Source organism: Zootoca vivipara, chromosome Z2, assembly GCF_965207765.1.
Source record: "Zootoca vivipara chromosome Z2, rZooViv2.hap1.1, whole genome shotgun sequence".
Taxonomy (NCBI): Eukaryota; Metazoa; Chordata; class Lepidosauria; order Squamata; family Lacertidae; genus Zootoca; species Zootoca vivipara.
This window is the reverse complement of record NC_142585.1, coordinates 23,191,272-23,214,645: the sequence shown is the minus strand read 5'-3', so window position 1 is coordinate 23,214,645 and position 23,374 is coordinate 23,191,272. Positions and strand designations below refer to the sequence as shown.

Sequence of the window (23,374 nt, the reverse complement as noted above, 5' to 3'; positions counted from 1 at the left end):
TTTCTTTCTTTCTTTCTTTCTTTCCTTCCTTCCTTCCTTCCTTCCTTCCTTCCTTCCTTCCTTCCTTCCTTCCTTCCTTCCAGAAATCTCTGGATTCAAGTTTAAGAACTACAGCTAGTTATCTTCAAGAGAAATCTGGGGGAGGTTTCTGTGTCTTGTTTTTCATTTATTTTCATATATATTTATAAACTGAAAAAACAGCATCCAGAATGTGAAGTTGAACATCCTAGTTTAGAACTCTGGTGTGCTTTACAAAGAACTTTAGAAGCTCCTCTCACCATTTTCAGTTAAGGCTCTTCATTTATTTGTAGCATCCTCGTTGTTCTCAAATCTCCCACGGATCAGAGCAATCAATTTATGAGAGCTCTCAGAGACCCCAAACCTCATATTTCCTTCAAAGAAGTCCTGGCAAGCCCTTGGTTTCTAATATAGGAGGGTTAAGACATCATGGGTTTGCAGGGAAAATTTCCTTCTCCATTTCCTCCTCCCTCAAGACCTGTTCCTGTAAGGAGTTTACTTTCCTGGCTTGCTTCTGGTTGATGTTCTTAGAGATGTTAGCCAAAAGGAGGATGTATTATTATTATTATTATTATTATTATTATTATTATTATTATTAACCTGCCCTTCACCCTAATGTCCTAGGGTGAGTAACAGCATAGAACACAATATTAAAAACAGATTAAAACACAATCATAAAAAGAAGGTCATTCCTTAAAAATATACACTTCAAGCGCCAAAACCTAGAGTACAGAAGTGTGTCTTCAGCATTCTCTGGAAGCTGTGTAATGAAGGTGCAGGACACACCTCTGGGACTGCCACTGCCCCCCCAAAAAAAAGCTCTAAGGGACGAGGAAGTACCAAAAGGGTCCACTCCACCCATCTCAGCACCCAATAGGTTCTATAGGGAAGGAGGAAGTCTTTTTAATATTCGAGCACCCTCTCTTTAACTGCCAGACCAATAGAGAACAATCAATAATAAAAATGGTCCTTGTCCTCAGAATTTGAAAGAAAAAACACAGAATGAAAGGGGATGGGGGGGGGAGAAGGAAGAAAGGAAACTTTGGCACTGGCTATTAGTTACAAAAATCATTTCTTAGTTTTAAAAAATCTGGCAGGGAGAGTGAAAGCAGGCTCCTTAGGACTGCCGCTTCTCTGGTTGACTGATGAGGCTAGATTGGTCTCTTCCTTGAAATGATGTTATTCTATGAGGGACACATTGCTCATCCTTGAAAAAAACAAAATTAATACACTCCTTCTGAAATCCATCACAGTATCTTTTCACATTATTTATCAAGCTCAACATGTACTAAAATAAGCGGGGTTTTTTCTTATCTTCTTGATTCAGGGCCACTTGTACCTTCTAGAGACCTTTAGAACATTTTTCAGAATGTTAGGGTGAAAATAAGCATATATGTGGCCTTATATTGTTTAATTGCACTATGGTGCAGTTCTTAAGAAGGCGTGATGCATCTTGTTGTAAAGGTTATAATGAGATGGAGAAATGTGAAGCACAGCTATTCAAAGTTTAAAGAATTTGGAGCAACAAGATCATTAGGATCTTCCAAGATTTTGCATGAGTCTCATTTTAGAAATATTTACCAGTGAAAGCTATTTTAACAAACTTTATGGGTATGAACATATTAGTAGTGGTAAATCTTTATTACGATCACCGACCAGCACAGTAATTTGCATTACATCATTAATGTTTAAAATATTTTTAAAAATTAGAATAAATTAAATAACTTATCTAAAAGGGATCCATCAACCTTTGATCCTTATTTTTATATTAATTATTTACTTTGTGCCATAAATTATGATGGAACCTGTCTGGCTCTATTCAGGAGTTAATTTAAGTACTTCGTGTGTAGGCGCACCAAATTCTGATAGCGTTTGCACAGAATCTTGCCACCGTAGCAGTGACCTTTGGATTAGAGCAGGCATCCCCAAACTTCAGCCCTCCAGATGTTTTGGACTACAATTCACATCTTCCCCAACCACTGGTCCTGTTAGCTAGGGATCATGGGAGTTGTAGGCCAAAACATCTGGAGGGCCGCAGTTTGGGGATGCCTGGATTAGAGTCTGAAAGGAGCCATTTAATTTGCAATTCTTCAGATCGTCCAGGTACCTCGTCAAATATCTTTAGGGTAGATTCATTTTGGAGGTCTCTGTACAAGGAGCATATAGGATCATATTAATATACTGCGAATAAAAAGCTTACATTGTGTTCAATGTGAACAGAACTGGACAAAATACTACGCACAATGGTATGTGGTTATTATGTACTTGTGTTTTTAAACCAGGTATTGTCCATAAAGGAAATGGAGAGAACATATTCATCTCCCAGCAGCCCCCAGTAATCTCAACTGTCATGGGCAATGGGCACCAGAGGAGTGTTTCCTGTGCCAACTGCAATGGTCCATCTCACAGCAGTAAACTCTTTGCACCTGTCGCCATGGCCTCTGGTACTGATGGCAGCATATACATTGGAGACTTCAATTTTGTTCGGAGGCTCCTTCCGTCAGGAAACTCTATTAGCATCCTTGAACTAAGGTAGGAAACTTCGGAGTGCTTAAAAAGAACTAATTCATATTGGAAAGCAAAGTTATAGAGAATTCCCCCCCCCCCCCCGAAAAAATGTGCTAGACCAGGCATGTCCAACTCCCAAGAGATTGCGATCTACTCCCAGTATTAAAAAACACTGGCGGTGATCTACCCATTGTCATTGGAGGGGGGGAGCGTGTGTGGGGTGGGTGGATTGCCCAGAGTTTTTCAGGAGGAAGATTGCAGAGAGTTTTTTAGCCTTTTCCCTGCAGCTTTTTGTACACGATAAGGATCCCGTGATCTACCAGGATCAGCTGGGGATCTACCGGTAGATCGCGACCTACTGGTTGGACATCCCTGTGCTAGACTAATATCAATCAGCGGCAGACAGTGTAATGGGCAGAGGCGCATAGCTGACCTAGCTGGTGAGTTGCTGCCGCTTACGGGGTAGAATGAGGTTGTGGGGAGGGTGGTGTGGCACAGGTGAAATGGGTTAACTGCACACTGACCTCTCCCCCTCAAAGTAAGCAGCAGCAACTCACCAGCTAGGAGGTCAGGTAGGTGCCTCTGACCCACCACACTGTCCGCTACTGATAGTAATATGTACACTATTTCCTTCATGGATGCCACTAAGTAAGGAATAGATGGGGTTTGCTTTGCCCCTCCTGTTTTTCAGATCACACATACTGTTAGATGTTAGAAGCTCCCGCATTTATGAGGCGGTGACATTGCTTAGCGTGCATGCTGTGTATGCATGCAGGTAGCGCTGGGCACTTTCCCTTTCCCTCCATGCCCTGAAAGTGCTGAAGCCTTTTTGTTTGAACGTTCAATATTAACACTTCAAAAAGCCTCGTGGAGAAATAAAACATAAGTGGAAGGTAAAATGGAAGTAACGTAGGAAGGTATGAGAATGGTGTGTGTGTGTGTGTGTGTGTGTGTGTGTGTGTGTGTGTGTGTTCCCTTACAAGGAGTGGTTGGGTTCTAATTTTTCAACAGACAGGAACATCAAGGGAAATGGCATGGGTCACCTTAGAAAAGTAGGGTGGGTAGGAGGGACAGATAACGGTAAATGTACATTTTGCAAATAAATAAAGAGGTATGGTACTTTATACATATATGGTGGAAGCCCAGAGTTTTTTTGGAATTTAGTAATATCAATAACAAATGAAAGAAATGATTTCTGACTGTTTAAATAGTGTGAATCATTGATCAATGTGGATAATTCAGGGACACCAAGATATCATAGTATTCAAATTCTGCATAAATTAACACTAGTGAGAATCATGCTCTCAAAAACATGGAAAAGTAGCCAGAAGGCAAGGAAGAGAGAATGAGTTGCAGGCTGATAGGAACAGATGGCAAATTGTGAAATTGACAATAATGTTTTAAAAATATAGAAATTACAAAGAAAAGAGTGGGAAGCTGGAGACCAGTAATGCAATATATTAAAAGATAACTTGGGAATGAAGAAATGGGGATAAACTGTCATGTAATATTAGCGCAGCTTTCTCTTACAATGCAAATGTATCTGTTGGCAGAGTCAGTATACTTCTGAACACCAGGTCTTTGAAACCACAGGAGGGAGAGTGCTCTAGCCCTGCTTGCAGGCTTCCCAAAGGCATCTCGTTGGCCCCTTTGAAAACAGAATGCTGGGCTAGATGGGCCATTGGCCTGATCCAACAGGCTCTTCTTATGTTCTTATAGTAATTTTTGTTTCATTCAGGAACTTTATGTATGTGTGTAAAACGAGTGTAATAAATAAATCATATATTTAAAGAAAAGAATAGTCATCTGGCTTTAAAACACACATTCACAAGCCTTTCTCTGCTATCCAGAATAAGGCATTATTCGAATTCCAGGACATGCTGGATCCAGACAAAAACACTTAGGCTTTGAAGCAGGACTAATGAGGAAAGAGGATGTGATCTGAAGACAGTTATGAGGAGCAAACAGAGGACTACATTTGGCCCCTCAGGCCTGAGCCCCCCCCCCCAAATCTACACCCTCATAAAATAGCATACTTTACTTTCTCCCCTTCATCACCCAATGCCCAAGCACACATTGTCTCATCATATTGTGCATGTCATATGGCTTCTATGGTCTGTATGATAGTTAGCATACAACTTGATCTAAATAAACATTAATCAGCACCTTTTCCTACTTACTAATGATTTGTTTACTTTTCTAATCCACACTAATAATTTCTGTTTTACTTTCTTTTTTGTGTGGTACCCGCACGAATATGCCGTTGAAGGAACAGAGACACAAGACACAGGTAAGAAAACTGGGGAGGAGCAATAGGGTCTTTGGTAGGAATTTGGTTTCCAGATTCTAAATTAACACATAGCTCTTTGTATATGGTTAGCTTTATACAGAATATTTATAGAAATGTTACAAGTTTAGTATCCGGGCATTCCCCTTCATAATGTCTCCAGTTCAGGGGCTTATCTGGCCAAAAGATGAAAAATACAGCTTTTAATGGGACACCCCTGCCACACATGACTTTTCCAGGATACTTTCCCCACATGAGTGATCTACACTATAATAATACCTTAACTGGAGAAGCCTTTCAGGCTGAGGGCCACATTTCCTTGGGGGTAGACTTGTGGAAGCCACATGCCTGTAGTGGTCAGAGCTGGAGGCAAGAAGTGGGCAGAGCAATGAATATGATTATCATGCAAAAGCCAGAGTTTTCTATACACACCCACACATTGCTCTATCCTCACAAGCAAGAGGCAATTACTACAATTCAAGAACAGGCATTAGCACTCAATAAGGCTTTGGACTTGGCCCGTGAGAGATGTGGCCTGGGGTAAGGCCATAGCATGCAGGGTCCTGAGGAAGGACACTGCCTGTTAATACAGTAAAAGCTAAATGTGCATTATGTGTTATTTACATGGACAATAGCTGGACAAATGATCCTTGTGTTGAATTTTTGACATGGTCCTGAGGTTTTCCTTTCTTAAGTGATCCAGACACCAGGGGTACTTGAAGCAACTTTATCAAAGAAAGGGGGAGGTGTTTATATTCCTGTATACATGTAGAGGAGTGCCTGGCGTGCTATGGTCCATGGGGTCATGAAGAGTCAAACATGACTAAACGACCAAACAACAACATACATTTTATGCAGCATGTGGTATGAAATAGAGGAACGTGCATGTGTAGGCTGCTAGCAGAGGCACCACCTTGGACCAAAGATTGGGTGGGACCAGTGGTGCAGCACAGGTTTTGGAAGGCAGCCTGGCCCAGCTCTGTGCAGCATCAAAATCAGGCTCCTCCTGAGCATGAGAAAGGAAGCTCTTCTCAAGGAAGCTCAACATTCCAGAGTTTGGAAACTGGCCAGACACTTTTTATTTCAGAAGGCAATTGGGCAGGAATGGCATTTTCAATTGTTGTACCAGTTTGGCTGCAGATAAATTTCAACACATAAGTATCTACCTGCCTGTGTGTAGGGGCTGCATGCCATTACGGCACCTTGCAACTGGGTGCCTCAATTGCATGGATGCCCTCTTCCCCCAATACCAGCAGCAGCTTGCAAATTGAAAATTTTCAACATGTGATTGTTGCAGGAAGAAGATGCAAAAGTGGAGGTAACGCTAAAAACACTGCTGCCATCAGAGATATAAACTACTTATGAAAAAATGTGAGAAGGTCTCTATATAGTTCACCATGTGAAGATACGTTCTCAAAGCTTCTCAGCATTGAAAGTTTGTGGTATGGAAAGACAATCTGTTTCACCGCAGTCCTAAGACTACTCAGAAGTAAGCTCCACTGAGTTCAATGAAACTTGCTCCCAAGTGTGTTTAGGACAGCAGCCACACTTGCTTGGGGGTAAGCTCCATCAAGTGTGACTTACTTCTGCCAACTTAGCAGTTCAAAAGCATACAAGCTTGAGTAGATAAATAGGTACCACTGTGGCAGGAAGGTAAACAGCATTTCCATGCACTCTGACACTCGTCGCAGCGTTCCATTGTGAAGTGGATTTGTCATGCTGGCCACATGACCAGGAGAGCTGTCTGTGGACAAACGGCAGGTCCCTCAGCCTGAAGCGAGATGAGTTCCACACCCAATAGTCAAGTTTGACTGGACTTAACCTCCAGGGGTCCTTTACCTTTTACATGTACCTACATCTGGGTAGACATGCATTGGATTGTAGGAAGGTGCCCACAGGATCATGGCTACCCCTCCAATTTGTTGGTAAGATGACAGCTCTGTTTTTGAAAAAGATAATAATCTAAAGGGTTCCTATTGTCTTATTTTTGTTTGTGGCTTAAGTGCGTATTTTTAATTGAACCTCATTCTAGGGGCTTAAGTAAATGATGAGGCAAGGTAGAAATTTAATAGATAAGTAAACATTCTTTTGTATCAAATTAGCTTTGTTGCCTTTTGTACCCAAGGCTTAATATTAAAATGTCCTGCATGCATACAGCTTGCTATAATAATCTTTTCCATTTGCTTTTTTGTTTTTCAAAAATGCATTAAGCCTTAAATTGAAAGGGGGAGGGTACATATTCCCCCCCATATGCTATTTGTTAACAAAGCGTTTAATTCTTTTCTGCAACAGAATTTCCAAAGTGTGGTCATTATTTTTAAAAATGGCTTCTGTGCAATTCACAGTTAAGTTGCTTGTCAAATTCCTGCCCCCAAAAGTGATGCTGTGTATTGATTATAAGCAATAATTACTTATTTGCCAAACTGCATTGTCACAACTGGCTTAAATAAAGAGATGCCGGGAGACTCTGGGATCGGAGTGAAGCAGCAGTGGAAGAAGATTGGAAGAAATTTAAGATTTATTTAAAGAATAAGCGTATAATAGATTAGAATTAGTGGAAGTGAGGGAGATACAAAGAAGTTGTAGATAATACAATGGTGTGAAATAAGTATTGTTAGAAGATAATTATAATTTTATTAAGAAGTAAGATATAAATAGATTGTAAAAGGATAAGATGTAAAAGATAGAGAAATAAGGTAATATTAAAGTAATAATTAGAGTTTATATAAGATTTAGAGTTTACTAAGGATGGTATGTAAAGAATCGTAGAAGGAGGTGGAATGAGGAAGTCAATAGATTAGAAATAAGGGTTATAAGTTAGAATTTTTGTTTTTGTATTTTTGTATTTCTTGTATTTTGTATTTCTTGTGTTTTGTATTTTCTTTTTGTGTTTTGTATATTTTTTATATTTTTGTTGTTTGAAAAAATCTTTAATAAATACATTTAAAATAAATAAAGAGATGCATGTTGAACTGGAGGGTACCACTCAGAGATAACCTCTCTGAGGTTAATTATGAGGGAAAGCTATTAAAAAAATGTTACATACATGGTGTTACTGTAGCTTCTGAATTCATACCTAAATTAGAAGGATATATATGTATTTTGAAGTCTGGTAAATTCTGCCCTCACTCCTGCACCATCGGGGTAAGCTGCAGCAACACCTGTCTCAGGTATGGCAGCTCTTTGACTAGGGATAGAAGAAGGCATCAGCCTCTGTTCCACCCCAAGTACATCACATGCAGTGCTATTTCTGTTCCGCTGCAGGTTGGCTTTGGGCAAAAACTTGGCTGTCCATTGTCCGTCTTGGCTGTCCATTGTTTCAGAAATGTATGTAATGAATTACATTATCACAAAATTAAAGACGCCTGCTTCTTGGGAGAAAAGCAATGACAAACCTAGACAACATCTTAAAAAGCAGAGACATCACCTTGCCAACAAAGGTCCGTATAGTTAAAGCTATGGTTTTCCCAGTAGTGATGTATGGAAGTGAGAGCTAGACCATAAAGAAGGCTGATCGCCGAAGAATTGATGCTTTTGAATTTTGGTGCTGGAGGAGACTCTTGGGAGTCCCATGGACTGCAAGAAGATCAAACCAATCCATTCTGAAGGACATCAGCCCCAAGTGCTCACTGGAAGGACAGATCCTGAAGCTTAGGATCCAATACTTTGGCCACCTCATGAGAAGAGAAGACTCCCTGGAAAAGACCCTGATGTTGGGAAAGATGGAGGGCACAAGAAGAAGGGGACGACAGAGGACGAGATGGCTGGACAGTGTTCTTGAAGCTACAAACATTAGTTTGACCAAACAGCGGGAGGCAGTGGAAGACAGGAGTGCCTGGCGTGCTATGGTCATGGGGTCATGAAGAGTCGGATACGACTAAACGACTAAACAGCAGCAGCAACAACAATGCTTTATTATGTTATTTCTATTCTGGACATGGGATGAATAAGTGAACATCGGCAATTCCCACTGAAAGTCTATGACATCCCTATATTGGACACTGCCCCACCACACAGCCGCTATTGGGTAGAGTGTACACCCACTCGTTGGATCATCACCTTGTCGTGGTGAGTGGGCTTGCATGTTCCTATGACCCTTGTGAGTGAAGCCATCAGGAATCTCGTACTCCCAGCAGGGGCACCCAAGGCGGTAAGGTCAAAGGGAAGGAGCCAGACAAAGAATGATCCAAGAAGTCCTCAATGGCAGAACAGGCAGATGATAAAACTAAAAAACCCACCTGGTCGATTAAAAAAAAGCTCAAGAGATCCAGCACTTAGTCGACACTCATGATGCACAGGGTTTCTTTAAAGCCACAAAGACCATCTATGGGCCAATAAATCATGGTATATGCCCCCTACGCTCAGCAGACAGTATCACACTTCTAAAAGATAAAGAAGCTATTGCACTGCACTGGAAAGAACATTACCAACATCTCCTTGATCGCAACTCCCCCGTAGCTGCTGAGGTCCTCTCACAAATTCCACAAAAACAAATTAGAGATGAGCTTGCAGTACCTCCAAATCTGGGAGAGTTGTGTACAGCTATTAACCAAATGAAAAACAACAAAGCCAGTGGACCTGATGGGATACCTGCCTAAATCTTCAAAGTGGGCGGAATTGAACTTACACAACAACTTCACAAGCTCATCGAAAAATCTGGGAAAGAGAAGAAATCCCAGCAGACTTTAGAGATGCCAAAATTATCAATATTTTTCCAAAAAGGTGACAGAACTGATTATGGAAACTATTGAGGCATCTCTCTATTAGCTGCGGCCAGCAAAATTCTTGCAAGGATCTTAGCAAACCGTCTCGTAACAATATCCGAGGTGACCCTTCCTGAATCCCAGAATAGTTTTCGGCCTTCTAAGGGGACAGTGGACATGATTTTCACCGCTCAACAGCTTCAAGAAAAATGCAGAGAGCAAAACCAACCCCTGTACAGTGGTACCTCGGTTCTGGGAGTCTGTACTTGGTTCTGGAAGTCTGTACTTGGTTCTGGAAGTCTGTACTTGGTTCTGGAAGTCTGTACTTAACCTGAAGCGTACTTAACCTGAAGCAAACTTTCCCATTGAAAATAGTGGAAAGTGGATTAATCCGTTCCAGAAAGGTCTGTGGAGTACTCAACCTGAAGTGTACTTAACCCGAAGTATGAGTATAATTGGTTCTGGAAGTCCGTGCTTAACCTGAAGCGTACTTAACCTGAAGCAAACTTTCCCATTGAAAATAATGGAAAGTGGATTAATCCATTCCAGACGGGTCCGCGGAGTACTTAAACTGAAAGTACTCAAACCAAAGCGTACTTAAACCGAGGTATGACTGAATATGGTATTTATTGACACAAGGTTTTCAACACTGTAAATCGTAATGCCCAGTGGTCTATCCTTCTGATAATTGACTGCCCAGATAAATTTGTAAACATCATTCGGCTCCTCCATGATAATATGATAGCAACAATCACAGATAACAATGGCAACAATCACAGATAACAATGGCTCTCAAAGTGAACCATTCACAGTGGGTTCAGTTGTTAAACAGGGCTGTGTTATTGCCCCTACTCTATTCATTATTTTCATTGCCATGATCCTACACTTTGTTGAAGGGAAACTCCCCACCGGAGTAGAAATCATATATCAAACAGATGGAAAGTGCTTCAATCCGAGCAGGCTGAAAGCAAAGAGTAAGGTTACCGTAACTTCCGTCATAGAGCTTCAGTATGCTGATGACAACGTAGTGTGCGCACGCTCATCCTAAACACCTTTGCAGAAGCTTACATAAAGCTTGGCCTATCACTCAAGAAGACAGGCGAACTAATATCAGTGTACTGGAAGATCACCAGTGTTGAAGCAATGATTCTTCAACATCAACTTCGTTGGACTGGTCATGTTGTGCGGATGCCTGATCATCGTCTTCCAAAGCAACTACAGTACTCTATTCCGAACTTAAAAATGGAAAGCATAATGCTGGTGACCAACAAAAGAGGTTTAAAGACTGTCTCAAGGCAAATCTTTAAAAATGTAGTATAAACACTGACAACTGGGAAACTCTGGCCTGTGAGGGCTCCAGTTGGAGAACAGCCTTTACCAAAGGTGTCACGGGCTTTGAAGACACTGGAACTCAGGACGCAAGGGAGAAATGTGCTAGGAGAAACGCACGCTTGGCAAATCCACACCGTGATCAACTCCCGCCTGGAAACCAATGTCCTCACGTGTGGACGTGTGGATCCAGAATTGGCCTTCACAGTCACTTACGGACTCATTATTAAAACCGTGTTTGTGGAATACAATCTTACTTGGCTACGAGTGATCGTCAAAGAAGAAGAGTGTACAATTTTTGGACAACCAATGCAGCCATACCTGACTGTTTTAATTGGCTTTCTGATAGGATTAATCGGACAGAATCAAGCCAGTAACTTCTTTTAAAAAAAAATTAATGCCACGTATACAGGGCACACAATTCTCCAGTAAAAAGACCTAATCATATTGCTTGGTTACCACCCTAATGAGAGGAGCTAATTCCTCTACCAACAAGAGCTACCTATTTTTGAATGATTTAGAGTGGAATCCTGTGACTTCCCTTGATCCCTCATTTTATTTCTGCCCCTTTTCCTTCAGAATCACAGTCTTATTGCATTGCTCAGTTTTGTCTTTTTGGTCAAATAATGTGACCAATATCTGCCCTGAACCAAACTAACTTGTAGTCAGCAACTATGAGGAAACTGCATTGTTGATGGATGATAATAGATACCTTGCAACAGCCATTCTTAATTCCACATGCTTCTTCTAATAATTCTTCATTATGGAAGTTCAATATTCTACCAGACCCTCTATTAGAACTCCCTTGACCACAGTATAAACTTACATATTGGCAAAAATGGGGTGATATAATTGAAGAAGTTAAGCATCAATGTCTGCTCGTAAAAGTTATCACTCTTAACTTTCTTTTTTGGCTCTAGAATTAATCAGTAATATAGACAGGCATTACATAGATTTGACACAGGTATTGAACTGGAGTTGCCCACTTGGCAGAGAGACATAAAAACTGACATACAACAACAAATCACCAAAAGTTTTACACTACAGCAATTGCCACACTAGGCTTCATTTTATTAAAAGCAGTTTAATTGCTTTCATTACTCTCTGGAATGAAAGCTGAAAAGCATAACAATAGAACTGTTGTGATATAAAATTAGGGGTGTAAGAGAATTCCACCAGAAATGGAAATGGGAGTGGAAGATGCCATAGTTTACATATTCAAGGTCAGAAATGGAATTCTGACCTCAGTTCCACAATACATTTCCAAAATTCTCATGTTTGAGATCTGAAATGGAAATAATATGAACACACACCATCATTCAATGATGTTGTTTTTAGTCTGACAATGTTACATAAATAATTGAGTCATTTTCTGCATTGTTTGTAATTTTTCCCTTTCACTGAAATGCAATGAGGTTCATTTCGCCCATAGAGGATAGCGAGAATAACAGGTTTTAGCAAAACTGAATTACAGCAGAACAGAAACAGCACTGATTGCAACAAACAGGGTGGGATGGAAGTCACTGTCTCCTTATGCCCTTATGCTGAATGTTGGTGATTAGAAGCATAAAATTAAAGACTAGATCAGGTATGGGGCCCTCAAAGGTTGCTCTTACGGGCTCTCTCTGTATCACGCCTTTACCCCAGGCAGAAACTTTTACTGACCCAGCTCCATGCCTTCGTCCTTTAGTGCTTTTGAGTCACTGAACTTGAACTATGATTATGCCTCTTGTTTGCCTCAATGGAGGAAGAAGAAACATGAGGGGGTGTATGACCTTTTGTATTGCTGGAATATAGTCTATTGTGCAAAGGTGGTGAGAATGGAGCTAGCAATAGAGATGGCAATATTAACCAGATTAATGTTTAACCAGAGGTGTATACTCCGTGTGATCTCCTTTACTGATTTCATATGACTGGTTACTTTAAGTGTTTTAAACACATGAGCATTTTACTTGTCTGCTCCTGTGTAATATTGTTGCCTCATTATTGAGATAATGTGTGTAGGGCACAATTGCACCAGAGAGCTCATACTGTATCTGTAATGTATTTTGCCAACATGGATTGGTGAAAGTCACCACCTATCAACTTCCACCTGCACCTGAGTGTTGGGTCCACATCTGAAATGTGATGATTATAGATACAAATAATTGCAATGCTCACTCCAGTCAACAACACAAAACATGGATATTGTGGAGGGAATTGTACTTGTATAGATGTAACTTTTTACAGGAGAACAAATCCTTGAATTATGGAGACATATAAAATGCAGATGGGAGAACAGCAATAGTAAATTGTGGGGTGAGGTAGTGGTGCTCACCTGACCTCTGGTAGGTTGTGTTGCTGCTGTTACCAGGTGGTAAAGGGGGAGAGACAAGGCGGTGTCAAGGTTAGTGTGTTAGATGGATTCTGCCTGTGCGTTTCCACCATGAGCTAACCTCACCAGTTCCTTGCCCCTTTCCTTCTGCCTCCCAGTAAGCAGTAGCAACATGACCAACTGGAGGTGTATTTAGTAACCCCCCCCCCCAATTATACTATTCAATGATAGAGACCAGATTCCACCAAGTTTTGAATTCTTACAAATGAAATCCAATTCAGACAAGTTTTAAAAAATCAGCACTGTGTATAAAAACCAACAGGCATTTAAAATTGTGATTCCATGTAAAGATGAGATGAAGCAAATGATATATTAACAAAATCTATAACAAAGATAAGGAACCTGTGGACCTCCAGGTGTTGTTGGAAAACTCCAATCATCCCCAGCCAGCATGACCAGTGGTCAGGGATGATGGGAGTTGGAGTCCAGCAACATGTGGAGGGTGATAGGGTGGCAACCCCAATGTACAAGACATGACTAAAGTGTGAATGTGAGTGTAACAAGTAGCAAATTAAGTGATGAACTGGGCACAAAACATATAGGTAAACCCTTATATTGATCATTTAATAAATGTGGGAACATGAGTCCTCTTCAGATGTTAAGAAGTTGTTAAGTTGTAAGCTGACATTGCCACATTGAGTATCAAGGGCTGAAGGACCACTCCCCACATTAAATGGGGGGGGCGACTTTTGCATGGTCATGCACAGCCCCCTGAATCACAGTGACTCCCTGGTAGTTCAGAACTGGCACTACCTTCCCAGGCTGGGTCCCTGGGGTCCCTGCCTACCCCAGCCAATTGTCCAATCCCGCCTGGGAAGGCGTTGCCAGGGGACTGGCCAGGTAAGGGGAGGGACTGTCCAGCTCACACAATAGAATTTGAATCTTACCTGCGAAGCAGCAGTCGGCTGCAGAGCTTCTCTCACCCTCCACACCCTCATTTAAGTCTTCTTTTGCAGGTTAACCTCAATTTTCACAGGGCCGCTGCTACGTCAGGGACGCTGTTGAAGGGCCGGAAAGGAATTTCCCTGCATTGGCAGGTTTCACCTTTCCCGTAGCAATACGTCACAACTTTGGCGGTTTCAGGCCTTGGGTGGAATCCTTTTGGCTATCTTCCTTAAAGGGGGGGGCGTGAGGAAGTGACCTCATCCCCTTTGCTGCGTCAAGATCAGGGTTCCCCTGTTAAAGGGGTCTTAGGGGGAGGCATTGGCCATACACCGAGAGGTTGTCATTGCTCTCCCCCTCCAGCGGCGGCAAATGGGGGTGGGCTATCTCTGCTTGAACATACGTTCTCCAGAGCCAGCCTAATCCCCATATATTCTGAATGACCCTGTAGTCCCCCAGATCCGTGGCTGGGGACTGGGAAGGATAAACGCCCAATGCCTGAGCCAAGGTCTCCTTACATCTGAATCTTAATAAAGTTGTGGCCAATTTTTATCCCATAACACGTTGTCTTGAGTCATTATTCCGCTCAGGGGTCGCCTGGGGTTTGGGGGGACTCCGCCTGTCCACGCAATGGAACTTGTAAGCATGTTTGCCTGAGATGAACTAATCTCCCTTAGATCATGAACAATTGATGGGATCTCTTGGAAGGCACTAAAGTTAGCAAAAATTGTATTATACTTGATATTTAAGTCCTTTGCAACTCCCTCACTTGAGTGGCCTCAGTGTAACAGAAGCATGCTTGCACACGGCTGCATGGAAAGCATTACAGTCTGCTGACACTGGGATTTGGCAGGAACACATAAATATGTTATCTATATAATTGGCGTTGTTCTTAGTTGGGAATACTGTTGTTCCAGCTGTTCCTGTTGGAAGCTCTTGCTGAGAAGAAAAAAAGCCAAGCAGCTTTCCTTAGGTCATGCACTAATCACATTTTTTTTTAGGAAAAATAGCTGGAACTGGACGGTTCCACTCCCCCAAGCTATTCAAAGACTTGAGAGCTCTCCTACTACCTTCTTGAGATAATATATAAAGTTGCTAATCAGCAGAAAGCATCATTCAAGCACCCTGCTTGAGTACATGCTTCTTATTTGTTATTTGTTAATTATTGTTCTTTGAGTTGATTGCTTATTTCTCACACTCTCATTCCCCTGCAATTGAAAACTTTTGAATCAAGCCAATCCAGCTTTATCTGAACCACCACAAATCACTGTCATTATGCTTGCTTGCTTGTGTGCCCATCCACAAAGAGGGAACCCAGTGAGTACATCAGCCAGCCTAAAGGACCCTAACATTGCATGACAGTACATAAACCCAAATAAACTTCATAAAGTGGCTAGTGGTCATAATTCTACTTGTTGCAAGTGCATTAACAGGGGGTCATTCCCAATAGCAGCTGATAACTGGATTAACATAAAGAAATGTATTAGTAGAATTCCCAGATTAAGTCTGAAACTTAGAGCTCTAAAAAAATAAATATTATTTTTTTATTTTGCATATAATAAAAACATAAACAGGAGTAAGAGGCTGCAATGGTGGTCCCCTAAAGTCAGGAGTAGGGCACTTCAGACCAAAGGGCCAAATGTGGCCTTCTAGACCTCTCTGTATGGCTCTTGGGACTCTGCTCAGGCACCACACACCTCACCAGGCCATATCTCTTACTGCTTCTGCTTTATGCCCTCATTGAGTGCTTTGTTCCGGCTGGAATATGTCATTGAACTGTGATAAGAATACCTCTTGTTTGTGGGGATGGAGATTTCAGAAATATTGGTGGGTGTAAAAAACCTTTGACTTTTGGATGGGTAAAATATAGCCTACCAGCCAAGAATTTGATGGTTTCCCTTATCATAATGCATCAAGCAACCCTGGAAAACATTTATATTAAAGGGTGAGATATAAATTCATAAGAAGGATGTGGTTTTATTTCATTATTGGTGCAACAACTGTGGAGTTCCCTCAGCAAGAAAGGTCAAGATATTTTTTCCTTCTCCCACACATTTTTATTTATTAATTTAGATTTGTCAGAAAGGAAAAAATATTTTGAAGACTGTTACTGAGTTATCAGAATTTCTTGTGAAGTTGTGATGAATTTTTTGAAAGTGGGTTGGGGTTTTCTAAATTATTATTTCTTTCCTCCTGGCAATGCATTGAGCTTGAGATCATTGAGAATGTCTTGAAGAAGAACCATAGCTTGGTGCAGGGATGGGCAATCTATAGCCTTCCAGATGTTGTTGACCTGCAGCATGCATCATTCCCTGACCACTGATCATAGTTTGTGGGATTGATGGAATATGTCAGTTATATACAGAGGAGTACCACATGTTTTCTATCATTCCTGCAGGAGTCCTTCCATGCCAGTTGCCATACAATGCCTTGCAGTGTAGCAACTTTTAACTTCCATATAATTTGTGGGTTTTATTTTGAATTGCAGCCCTTGATATAAAAATGACGACTTAAAGGGGGGGGGGAGAGATGATTTGTTATGAAAAGACATCCCAGAAGGTGGAGAGTTTGTTCTTACAGTAACTAATTATTATTTTGTGTTTCTCTTTCCTTTTCTCAATAGCACAAGTCCAGCTCACAAGTACTACCTAGCCATGGACCCAGTATCAGAATCCCTTTACTTGTCAGATACAAATACCAGAAGAGTTTACAAGGTGAAATCTCTCAGTGAAACCAAGGATTTGACCAAAAACTATGAATTAGTGGCAGGAAATGGTGACCAGTGCCTTCCGTTTGACCAAAGTCACTGTGGAGATGGAGGACGGGCTTCCGAAGCATCACTTCACAGCCCCCGAGGTAGGAGAATGACAGAAGCTGAAAGAGTTGTCCTTGACTGCAGCATTTAAAATAGGGTTATTGTTGGGCTCTACCTCCCATAAGCTCCAGCCAACTTGACTGTGATGTCAACTTCCCCTTCTCTTGTAACTCACCCCTCCTACATTCCTACACGCTAAGAGGTATAGGAACAGGCTCGGATAAACTCTCTTCCAAAACGCCCTGTGTTTCTCTAAGCTGAGCACCCTCCCCTGCCTTTTCCTCTGTCCTTGTCGTAACAAACCTCCCTTCGAGTCCTACGCTGCCCAAGTCAGACAGCTGGGAGTGCTCACTTGTTGGCTCTGGCCTAACATTGGCCAATGGTTAGGGATGATGGAATTGTAGTCAAATAACAATTGTAGGTTCCTCCTCCCTGAGAAACTTCCTTTCATTATGTGATGCTCATGGATGAAATTAGCCCTGAAGAGCAGAGCACAAGAAGTTATGTTAAACTTTTTTTCCCCATATCTCAGCACCATCACTGCAAAGAATAATATATTTCATACATTTCAACTTGTCTGTTACAACCATCTATCTCTTCTGCCAAGTTAGACCATTGAGTTTTGTTTTGCTCTGTGCACATTCCCTCAAAAGATAGTGGGCTTCTGAGTTTCAGTGTGTGCAGCAAAGATGGGAAATTATAATTTATTATTATTACTTATGAAATTTGTATTCCGCCCTATACCCGCATTGTCTTGGGGCAGTTCACAACATAAAACCACAATATGAAAAGACAAAACACATAATAAAAACAAAAACAGGAACAACTCAATAATCCCCTCTCCAATAATCCCCAACACATTTTAAAAGAAAATTAAAAAATTCCTTCCAGTAGCACCTTAGGAATTTTTAAATTTTAAATTTTGTTTCGACTACGTCAGACCAACACGGCTACCTACCTGTAACATTTAAAAGGGCAGTGGATGTCAATTACCCAAAGGCCTGGGTTTTGATTGGCACCTAAAGGTGTATAATGATGGAGCCACTACAGAAAAGTCTTGTTCTCATGTTACCACCTTCCGGTCCTCTCATTGAAGAGGCACGTGAAGAAGGGCCTCAGAAGATGATATCAGGGTAGGTTCATATGGGGAGAGGTGGTCCTTGAAGAATTCCTCCCCCAGTTTCCATTTCCCATGTCCATTGGTTGTGCTGGCAAGGAGTTAGAGTCCAGCAACATCTGGAGGGCCACAGATTTGTCCCACATTTATTTCAACAATTCTCCATCAATTAATGAGAAAAGAAATTGCACTTGAAAATAATCAAAAGGAATGTATTTTTTTTTCAGTGAAATTTCTGTGGGTGACATTCTGGGAGCACTTGCAGAGGAAGGGGGTGGGGTGGGGGTGGTCTTCCCCGGGTGTCATCCCTGAGAGGAGTGACATCACCGCCCCACCCCCTGGGACGCTTGCCCCCTGGGATACTTGCCCCATTCCCGTGGGTGGCTAGCCCCACTCCAGGTGCATGGCATGTGTGCCGCTCTGGGTGCCGGAGCAGCTAGCTCCGCCTCTGGCTAGGAGGATGTTGTGCTTAACCTTGTACTTGATAAGGTGTCTGGGAAGTGTTTGTAAGTGTTTCTACCTCATCAATGGCCTGCACTCTGCAGTCTTCCCAGGTGTCTGTGATTCAATCCTGTACCCATATGCTTGATGCATCAAAGACATATTGGATTTTTTATGAGTTAAACCTAGCCAATCATTTTAACAGGCATTATAAAGGTTTTCAGTTGCATAGGATGGTGGAGCTCATTAATGCACAGTGTGGGTAATTTGGAATAGAAAGTACCCAGCAACTCATGGGAACGTGCTTAAAACCTTGCAACACTGAGGTCTAATGTGGTTGCTTCTGGCTTATTAGCCTTCTAGTGTACAGCAAATGCCTAATTAATAGCTGTGAGGGAAGGTTTGGTCCCGCCATCCAGCTCTGAAGTAATAAAGGAAAACTGTACATCAGTAGAAAGTTGAAATTAACAGAGAGACAGTATAATGTCCATGACACATAAGAACCCTTATTTGAAAACCAGCTAGCAAGAGATTGCAATTATAGTCAGAGTAATTTTAATACATTTCTAATGATGGAAAATAAGTGTGAAATAAGCACAAATAAATGTTAATATTCAGGCCAGCAATTAATGCAGGAAATCAACTCTAAAAGAAGGTAAAATAAATGGATGTAGATCCTTTTCTTCTTCTTCAAGAAAATAAGAATCAATCCAAACCGTTCCTGTTTACACCATTTGTGAAGCCAGTTGTTCACTTCCCCTATTTTTCCCTCTCTCCCTGGGCCATGTTGTTCAACTGGGAGGACAGATGAGATGACAATTTGTGCATTTAATTGCTTCAACTTCCTGACCAGAGCCTCATAATCACTTTTGATCTTCTGTAGGCTATGGCTACAACAACATTTACATGGAAACCCCCCCCCCCAAAAAAAAACATGGGCCTTCCTACGTCCGCAGTCTCTTGGAAGTTGGCCACCCCTGCTATATATAATGTTATTGATGGTTTCCCCACCCAGGTGATCCATGAATGCATTGGCAAAGGTTCAGATTTACAAAAGTATCTAGAGGATCAAGCCAGTCATCATAATTGCATATTGTTTGCGAACCTTGTAATTTCAGTTTCTCACTAAGCATATGTGTTTCCACAAAACAGGTTTTGAATGGCATATTTTCATATTCTGCCTAATTCAAGTGTATGCAAAGGCATGTTAGTTCCATTTGGTCTTACGCTTCTTGTGTTCTTAAAGCAATAGTAACGCTTTATTTTTTTAAAAAAATAAGAGATTGCACACCTTTAAACTCTAAATCAGTTATCTCTTATTTTAATTCTGTACCATGACGGCCTATAAATAAGTAATTGCATAAAATTGCTTTAGTAATTCCTCAATGGTAGCTTTAATTGAAAGAGTCAAAGATATTTAGAATGGGTGGCAGGCAAATTTATGTGTTAGAACCATAAAATTACCCAATTGGATCCACTTTTTCCTATTTAAAAGTTTTATGAGAAACTGCAAATTCTTTCCAAATACAATTGGCATGTTTTCTTTTTATCAGACGTCTCTGGGAGTTTATGAAGTTTTATTGGGGAATTTTATTTTATTTTTTTTGGAAGTTAGATTAGAAATGTAAAATAACTAAAGTTATTTCAAGCAAAATAGCTAAAGTTAATTCAGCTACAGTTGAATCAGAAATGTCATATTACTAAAATAGTACAAAAGAACCCCCTCCTTCTGAAAGGGAACTTTCCAATAGGGAAAAGACATCAGAAAAAAATGAATGCAAATTCTCTAGCTACAGATTATGCCCATCAACTGCATATGTATGAATTCCTCCATTTACATATCTGTTTTCAAGATGTGTTGGAGGTTTATGACTTCCTTATTGCATGACTGACAGTTCTATAGATAGTCTTTGCAGAGGTAAGCTCAGTGAGGCTTACTCCCACATAAGTGTGTACAGGATTACAAACCTAAGCTAGTTTCTCTCATGCAGAAAATGTGATGTCTTTGTCTAAGAGGCACATAGATGCACCCTGAGGCTTCTTCTAGATATGATAAGGGACAGGATCTTCCACTAAAAACTGGTGTGATGTAGTGGTTAGTGTTGGGAATCCCCACTCAGCTGTGAAGTTTATTTGGTACCTTTGTGCCAATCACTCTCTCTCAGCCTAACCTACCTCACAGGGTTGTTGTGAAGACTGAATGTGGAGGGGCAGAACCATGTGTGCCACCTTGGGGAAAAGGAGGGATATACTGTAAAGGCAATAATAAATAAATACCAGTTGTTGGGGTCCAACAACAGGGCAGTATGATTCAAGAAGGCTTGGAGTGCTAACGGAGTTGTTGCTTCTTTCTCTAAGAACATCCCAGGTTCAGATCTGGGCACAGCTATTACATTTGTGATTTGTTTATTTATTCCATATACAGTGGTGCCTCGCAAGACGAATTTAATTTGTTCTGTGAGTCAATTTGTTTTGCGAAAAATTCGTCTTGTGAATTGCGGTTTCCCATAGGAATGCATTGAAATTTCTTTTTTTGCCCATAGGAACACATTAATTAAATTTCAATGCATTTCACAAAATGAATTCGTCTTGCGAGTCACCCATAGAATCGCAAGACGCATTAGTCTTGCGAAAAATTCATCTTGCAGGGCATTCGTCTTGCGAGGTACCACTGTACTGTAATTTATATACTCCTATATCACTCCCAGAACTACAATTCCCACAGTGATTTAAGAATAAATCCCTGTTCACATTCTAAGAAGAATGTGTTCAAAAGGAAAGAGAAGACTGAGAACAGCTCTTGCTCTATGTTCTTCATAACTTATCAGACCATTGGTCCGTCTAGCTTAGCCTTGTCTGCTCCAAGGGGTAGCAAATGTGGTGCTCTTCATATATACCCATAGTTGAACTACAACTCCCATGATTCTTGACCATTAACCATACCGGTTGGGCTGATAGGAATTGTAGTACAAAAAAACCTAGGGGGCACCATTTTGAGTACCCCTAGTTTATGATCACTGATTGCAGCTCTCTGGGGTTTCAGACAGGAGTCTCTCCCAGCCCTGCCTGGAAATGCCAAGGATTAGAACCAAACTAAATGCAACATTGATTGGGTTTTATGTAATTTAAGATTTTTTTTTTTTAATTCAAATAGCTGCCATGGAAAAGAGGAAACAGGATTAAGACTGTGACATGCCAGGATATGGGTTAATCTTTTCTTCCACCATGGCCCTAATGATCCTCACACCTGGAACTTGAAATTCATTCATTTATTTATGATTACACTTATATTTCACCTTTCCCCCAATGAGGTCAAGGAAGCATACATGGTTTGCCTCCCCCACCCCCTTTATCTTCACAACAACCTGGAGAGGTAGGTAAGGCAAGAGATAGTGATGCAGAAAACTCACCCTCTGAGCTTCATGTCTGAATGGTGATTTGAACCCAAGAGTCTAATTGTTATACCACACTGTTTTAGTTCTGGGTGGCCTTACTCACAACTACCATCTTGCCTCGTTTAACCCTCATAATAGGGGAGGAGCAATATTGATTACCATGTCAATGGTATAAATTGTAACAGTTCCACTAGTGTGAGAGAACAAAACAAAGGGGGGGGGGACAACACTGTAGATAGCTTTAGGCTGCAATCTATAAAACAATTGAACAGTTGGGTATGTTCTATTGACTCGAATGGTGCAATGTTAGCTTTAGACAACCGTGCTACATTAAGTAGCTTTATAGATTCTAAATCTTAAAACACCACCAGACATAACACCAAGATGTGGTTTCCTTCCACGTTTTCCTTATGTTAATACAAAGCTTGCAGCAGTTCTGCCATAAGTATGCTATTAGATGCTTACATAAGGCAAATGCGAAGAGTTTGCAAGCTTGGGTAGAGAGGGAGGCAGGGACAGCCTTCACCAACCATAGAGGGAAGGGCTATAGCTCAGTCACGCAGCATTTGTTTTACATGCGGAAGGTCTCTATATTAAATTCCTAGCATCTCGAGGTAGAACTGGAAATGTCCTCTGTCTGAAACCCTGCCGAGCGATTGCCAACCAGTGTGGACAGTACACTAAACTATATAGGCTAAGGGTCTGACTCAATATAAAATAGCTTCTTACTTTTCCTCCGGATGTTTTGAGCACTGGCCGGGGTGGAAGTTCACAAACATTTGAAGGGCACCAGATTGGCAAAAGCACCATAGCATCTCAACTGGGCAGACTTCTTCCCCTGCCCCAACCCCTAAAATTCACTACACCAATATGTGTAGGAACATTCTCCATGTGTGGGTAGGTGCTTACTTTTGTTTAAGAGTTCAGTATTTCAAAAATATGTTTAATCGCTTGTTTCCTTGTTATGGATCCATTAATTTCTTCTTTTTAAATCACTTGACTAAAATAGCTTATTCCAAGCTACTTTGAGGCCCTCTGGTTGAGAATGAGTCCCAGATCTGCTAAACGAATGAGTGAAGCTAGCTTAAAGTTTTGTTTATGACCCATCACATTCAGGCATTGACTGAAGGGTTCAGGCTGCCTTATGCTGGGTCAGACCATTAGTTCATCTGGTTCAGGACTGTCTACTGTGACAGGCAGTGCTGTTTTTCTAGACTAAGAGGTGCCGGAACTCACCATGAACACCTCCCTCATTCTCTTATAATGGCAATGGCACCCACCTGAGAGGTGATGGGACTGAGTTCCAGTGACTTCCAGCTGGGGAAAAACCCTGGTAACAGGCACTGGATAGCCATGGTTTCTGGCAAGAGCCATTCCCACTTCTACCTGGAGATGCTAAGGATTGAACCCGAGACCACCTGCATGTCATGAAGCTGCCAATGTCAACATAGCCAAATCCAAGCACAATCAACAGACAGAACTAGAAAACATAAGGGTGGGGAAAC

At 41.3% G+C, this 23,374-nt stretch overlaps 1 protein-coding gene across 1 annotated transcript in view; it reads left to right on the top strand.

Annotated features, from left to right (window-relative positions):
- TENM1 (teneurin transmembrane protein 1) overlaps positions 1-23,374 on the top strand; it is a 371,047-nt gene that overhangs the window by 285,509 nt on the left and 62,164 nt on the right. Inside the window, exons 20-22 of the mRNA XM_060270166.2 lie at positions 2,301-2,550; positions 4,796-4,816; positions 16,725-16,957. Of these exons, the coding sequence (XP_060126149.1) occupies positions 2,301-2,550; positions 4,796-4,816; positions 16,725-16,957 (504 nt within the window). The remainder of the gene's footprint in view (positions 1-2,300; positions 2,551-4,795; positions 4,817-16,724; positions 16,958-23,374) is intronic.